The 5,895-nt window shown below is 33.0% G+C and overlaps 1 protein-coding gene across 1 annotated transcript; it reads left to right on the forward strand.

Annotated features, from left to right (window-relative positions):
• Positions 1-547: 547 nt before the first annotated feature.
• LOC129892295 (auxin-responsive protein SAUR78-like) lies at positions 548-1,274 on the forward strand. Its single transcript, XM_055967861.1, has one exon. It carries the CDS (start codon positions 621-623, stop codon positions 1,008-1,010), a length of 390 nt encoding a protein of 129 aa, XP_055823836.1. The 5' UTR covers positions 548-620; the 3' UTR covers positions 1,011-1,274.
• Positions 1,275-5,895: the final 4,621 nt, after the last annotated feature.

Raw genomic sequence — 5,895 nt, forward strand, 5'->3', positions numbered from 1 at the left:
CAATAAACAGGAAAATAATTTTCTGTTTCTGCATTTGCGATATTTAAGAAGCAAAATTTTTGAGCTTCTTCCCTATTGCAAAAACTATTCTACTTCCATTTAAAAGTAATTTTACTATTAACCAAACACCCTAATTTCCTCCAAAAGTTTTTTTTTCTCAAATTAAATATTTTTAGCCTCGCAATAACAATGTCAGACAAACTCTTACATGTGTTGTAACTTCTAAGGACCTCACAAGTCACAATATACAATGAGTACTACTTTCATATTTTAACTTTTTAACCTATGTGTCAAATATATATTTTTTCCTTTAAATTTTATATGGAATTAATTATTGCAAAATCACATACTCCCAAAAAACGAAAAAATCTGGAGGTTCTCTTCTCAAATAGGCAGAAAGCCGCAGCTGGTTTTGGCTGACCCAAACTTTGTACCCATGAATTAATGGGGCCCCTTCCACCCCAAGTGCCTCATGTAACTGCTCGCCCATTAGACATTTCCAAATTTACCCTTTCCCTTTCCCTTATATATCCGAACCTTCCTCCCCACTTTCTCCTCAAACCTCACTCTTTTCCTTCTTGTTCAAAAAACTAAAATTCCTCATTTCTCCTTACACAGCAATGGCTAAAGGAGGCAAGCTTACGAAACTGAAATCCGTACTGAAGAAAATGCAATCCTTCAAAATTGGCCGCGTAAATGGCAGTGCTGGCGTAGCAACACATCATCATTCTTCTTCCGAAGAAGACGATGCCTTTAACGATGAAAATCACTGCTCCGGCAAGAATTTGCACACAGTCTATGTCGGAAAATCTCGCCGCAGGTACCTGGTGAGCTCCGAAGTTATCGACCATCCGCTATTTCGCGAACTCGTGGAAAGGTCCGGAGAGTCTGAAGAATATATTACAGTTGGATGTGAAGTTGTTCTATTTGAACATTTGCTATGGATGCTTGAAAATGCAGATCCTCAGCCAGAGTCATTAGAGGAATTGGTGGAGTTTTACTCTTGCTGATGTGGAATAACTGTTAGTAACTCAATGGAAAAATAACTATGACGTTGACCAATATTTCGTATATAGTTGTAAATTTTTCGTTTTTTTTTTTTGTCAAGAGTTAATGATTTTGATTAATTAGTGGTAGAAGGAGGGGGCAAAAAATAAATTTAAAAAGAGGATAATAGAGAGGATTAGCCCAAGGCAAATCTCTTTTCTATTAAAGAGACAAGCCTATTGAGTGATTTGTTATTTAATCAATGCATGTTCCATTCTTTTCATGTACTAAGTTGTCATCCTTATCCATTTTATCCTTCAATTTCTTTCTTTTTTCTCTTATTTGAAACCAGTTAACATCGACAATGCTGACTTGTTTTGTTTGTTACGGTAAGAAAAAAAATTAGTAAATAGTTATATAATTTAGTTATTTTTGTACATAATATATAAATTAACTTATAATTTATACATATTTTTATTATTTATACAAATTTGTAAAATGATAACCAAATTACCAAACATCATATTTAGTATACTGAATATTATATAAAGCAATTAAAAATTCATCAAATATGATATTATAATATTGTATGAATAATTACCTTCTTAATTAGTAATTAAAAAAAAAACTCTCGTGTAGTTATTCCTAATGATCTTTCATTCGTAGTACTATATATGATTACGACTTATGAAGAAGTAAGACTTCGAAACAACTAACTCAGCATAAAGTCACCAAATTAAATTTCTCTCTAAGATAGGTAGCATTACACACTATAGACACATTTGTCCCATACTCTTTATAAATTTTGAATCCATTTCATAGCACTTAATTATGAATTACAGTTGATAAATTCGTCTGAATATAGAGTAAATAAGAAATGACAATAGGGGCACCATGAGACAAATGTTATGCTTGCGAGCTAGATAGGATCAGTGGATTAAAACCAACGAAAACTGCTACATGCAAACCTTTAATTAATTTTAACATAATCATTTGACCACATCGACTTGTTTTATGTCACAAGATTTTAGGAGTATTTTATCTCTTAAAAAACTTATTTGTGGAACTTTTGCCATTTCTATGAACAAGGTTACACGTTATGCTAAGCTTAAGCATCTGATGTTGAAAAATGTGATAAATTGATCCTTGATTTTAACGTACTACACAGCTGTTGGTTTTTTCTTTTTCCATACAGCTGTGTTGGTTGGGGTCACCAGTTTTGAATCTTTCTTTTTTTCTGTGTTTAATTTGTCCTCCACATAATTGCCAAAGAGCCTGCTGGGCTCCTTGTACACGTACTCACTTTTTGTACGTATAACTGGAAGCTGATCTGTCAATATATACTTTTTCGATTAATTCTCAAACAATGTTGTTTGAGTTTTAGAGAAGCTAAGACTTAAACGTCATGAAGAAGGCTACTTAATTGACAATCACAATAGAGTTAATTTGCAGCTTCTAAGATAATGATGCCGATAATTACGTTTTTAATTTGCTTGATATGTAGCTTAGCATGTAACTGATCTATATATGATCATGTATATACATGCTATTCCAATCCAATCCTTCTGTCTCATTTTATATGTCATACTTTCATTTTTAGTTTAAAAAGAAGAAATATTTATAATTTAGATATAATGAACTTTAATTTTTCATTTTGTCCCAAATGAGATGATTATTTATGACTTATTTTAATTAGATTATAAAATTTAAAAAAAAAATTGTCTTTTTAAACTCCACGTCTAGTCAAAATCTGCCATACAAATTGAGATCAGCGGCGAATGCTGGGCTTAGGATGGAAATTCCCAGGAATCCTGTAACTTTTCAGTATTTATATTGAAATTTCTATTAAATTTGAGAAATTTGTATTGGGAACCCAATAACAAATTAAACTCTTGATCCAATGGTAGAAATTAAACCCACTTAACGAGTGTTTGTATCCCTCTGGGCACTATCATAATTTTTTAATATATAATTTTAAATGTTAGGTAAATTATAAATTTGGGATTCGACTCTAATTAGTGGGGAGGGAGTATTCTTAGTACATAACTTTGGTTTCTGATTTTGCAGATTTTCAACTCCTTACTCCCCTGACATTATTAATTAATATTATATAAAATACAGTGGTCCTATATACTTACCGATGCTTATTGCTTAATAAAAGAAATTAAAAAGGAACTTTTGCAGCGACCAGCTGGTTGTGTGTAAAGGTTCATTTACATTTAATTTAGTCTTTGTATATATACATTTTTTTTTTTTGAGATATCTTAATTAATTATCTCTTCCTAATTTTTCTTAGTCTTTCAGTAGTTAGTGGATCAACTGCTAGGTTGTAACTTCTCTTTATATATATGTTAGCTCTTAAGCAGGAAAAAGTAATCTTTTGCAACTTGTTCTATTATTCAACCCATAGCAGAAGGAAAAGAAATGGGCAGTCAGCATTCATAGTTTATTATATTAATGATTGGGTAGTTGAAGATGCTTTTGTGTTTTTCAAAAAAAAAGAAACATCTCTATTGATTTTGTTAATATGGTGACAAGTATAATTATATTAATTGAATACATTAATCAAATGGTGTACCCAACACACGCTCTTGTTTGTAGCTTTGTTTGTTGGTAGAAAGGTATTCTCATTGCCCTTTTGGAAAAGAAATGTTTTAAAGTATATGGAGAGATGTATGGATCAAGGGAGGATTTTTGTATATTGCTAATGAATAAATTAAGCTAGGGAGAGAAGAGAGAAACTAGGAAGGAACTGAATCTTACATTCATTCCAACTGAATGATCACAAGAATGTGATGCTGCATATATACACAGATGAAGGCTAAGCTAACCACCTAACAATATGTACAGCTGGCAGATTAATTAACTAACTCGTTAATCAAGGTAACTAACGAACAACTAATATAGATAACTAACTAACTTGTTGCTTACTTAATCATTTAACCAACTCCAATACTCCCCCTCAAGCTGGATGTATTGAACAAGTTCAAAAATCCAAGCTTGCCAATCAGAAAATCATGTTGAAGCCAACCTAGTGCTTTTGTCAACAAATCTGCTTGTTGATCCTTGGTATGAATATAAGTAGTCTTGATTAAACTTTGGTGTATCTTTTCACGAATGAAGTGACAATCAATTTCTATGTGCTTAGTAAGCTCATGAAATACTGAATTGGCAGCTATCTGTAGAGCAGCTTTACTGTCGCAATGAATGATGGCTGGTGTTGAAAGGTGTACTCCCAATTCCTGAAACAAACTAGATACCCAAACAATCTCAGTAGTTAAAGTGGCCAAAAACTTATACTCTGCTTCTGCAGAACTCCTTGAAACAGTATTTTTTGCTTGGACTTCCATGAAATTAAGGCATCACCAAACTTCAGTAAGAAATCAGTAACAGATCGTTTGGTATTTGGACAAGCAGCCCAATCCGCATCACAAAATCTTGTAAGTTGAAACTTCTTATCTGAGCTCAACAACAAACTTTTGTCTGGTTCCAGTTTGATATACCCGATCACCCTCAAAGCTGCATTCCAGTGTGACATCTTGGATTTTTGCATAAATTGGCTCAATAACTGTACAACAAATGCAATGTCTGTCCTGATATTTGTGAGATACAATAACTTCCCTACAAGCCTTTGATACTTAGTAACATCTGTAAATAACTCATCAGTGGTATCAATTCCAGCATCATAGTCCACACTAATCAACTTCATGTTGGACTCTAGGGAAGTAAGTGTTGACTTTCCTGCAGATAAACCTACTTCAGAGATTAATTCTAATGCATACTTTCGTTGATTCATCACTATTCCTTTACTCGATCTAAGGAACACAATTTCAAAAAAAATATTTCAATTCTCCTAAGTCTTTAATCTTGAAATGACTGTGCAGTGTATGTTTGGCTTCATCAATTAATGCAGCATCATTTCCTGTGATTAATAAGTCATCTATATATACTAAAATAATCACTATCCCATTTCCCTTCTCCTTAGTGAATAAAGAGTAGTCCAAATGACTTTGAACATATCTTGAAGTACATAGGGCAGTAGTGAGCTTAGCATTCCATTGTCTAGGTACTTGTTTAAGGCCATATAAAGACTTTACCAATCTGCAAACTAATTTTTCCCTTGAATATTGAAGGCTTATGTAGTTTCATGTACACCTCTTCAAACAAATCCCCTTGCAAGAATGCATTAAAAACATCCATTTGATGAATAACCCAATTCTCAACTGCAGCTAATGACACAATAGACCTAATTGTAACTATTTTTACCACAGGTGAGAAGGTCTCGTGGTAGTCAATCCCTTCAGTTTGATTATACCCTTTAGCCACTAACCTACCTTGAATCTATCTATCTCTCCATAAATTTTATATTTAATCTTGAAAACCCATTTATAGCGTATTACAGATTTTCCAGCAGGTAACTAAACTATCTTCCAAGTCCCATTATCTTCTAATGCCTGTATTTCTTGTTTCATAGCCTCTATCCATCTTTTATCTTTTATAACCTCTTCATAGCTTCAGGACTCAATGTCGGTTGCAAACTTAGATAACTAAGTTGCATAAGTAGGAGTTACATGCTTATAGGAAACATATTTATCAAGTGAATGAGCTGAACAAAATTGGACACTTGTGTCACATAGTCCTTTAACCATATAGGTGATTGTGACACTCTGAGGGATTTTCTTGAACTTGCATTAGCTAGATGTGTTGTTGTGTTAACATCATGAGTCTCATGTTCAGTAAAATCTGTAGGTACATTTATGTTTGCAGTATCTTCATCAATTACAGTTTCATCATGTACATCAATCTCAAAAAATGTCTGATCCTGAGTCAAAAGGCACTACCAAATCAACTAGATTATCATCTTGAGGCACTACCATATCAAGTAGATCATCATCCTGAGGCACCAAA

This window comes from Solanum dulcamara, chromosome 6, assembly GCF_947179165.1.
Source record: "Solanum dulcamara chromosome 6, daSolDulc1.2, whole genome shotgun sequence".
Lineage (NCBI taxonomy): Eukaryota > Viridiplantae > Streptophyta > Magnoliopsida > Solanales > Solanaceae > Solanum > Solanum dulcamara.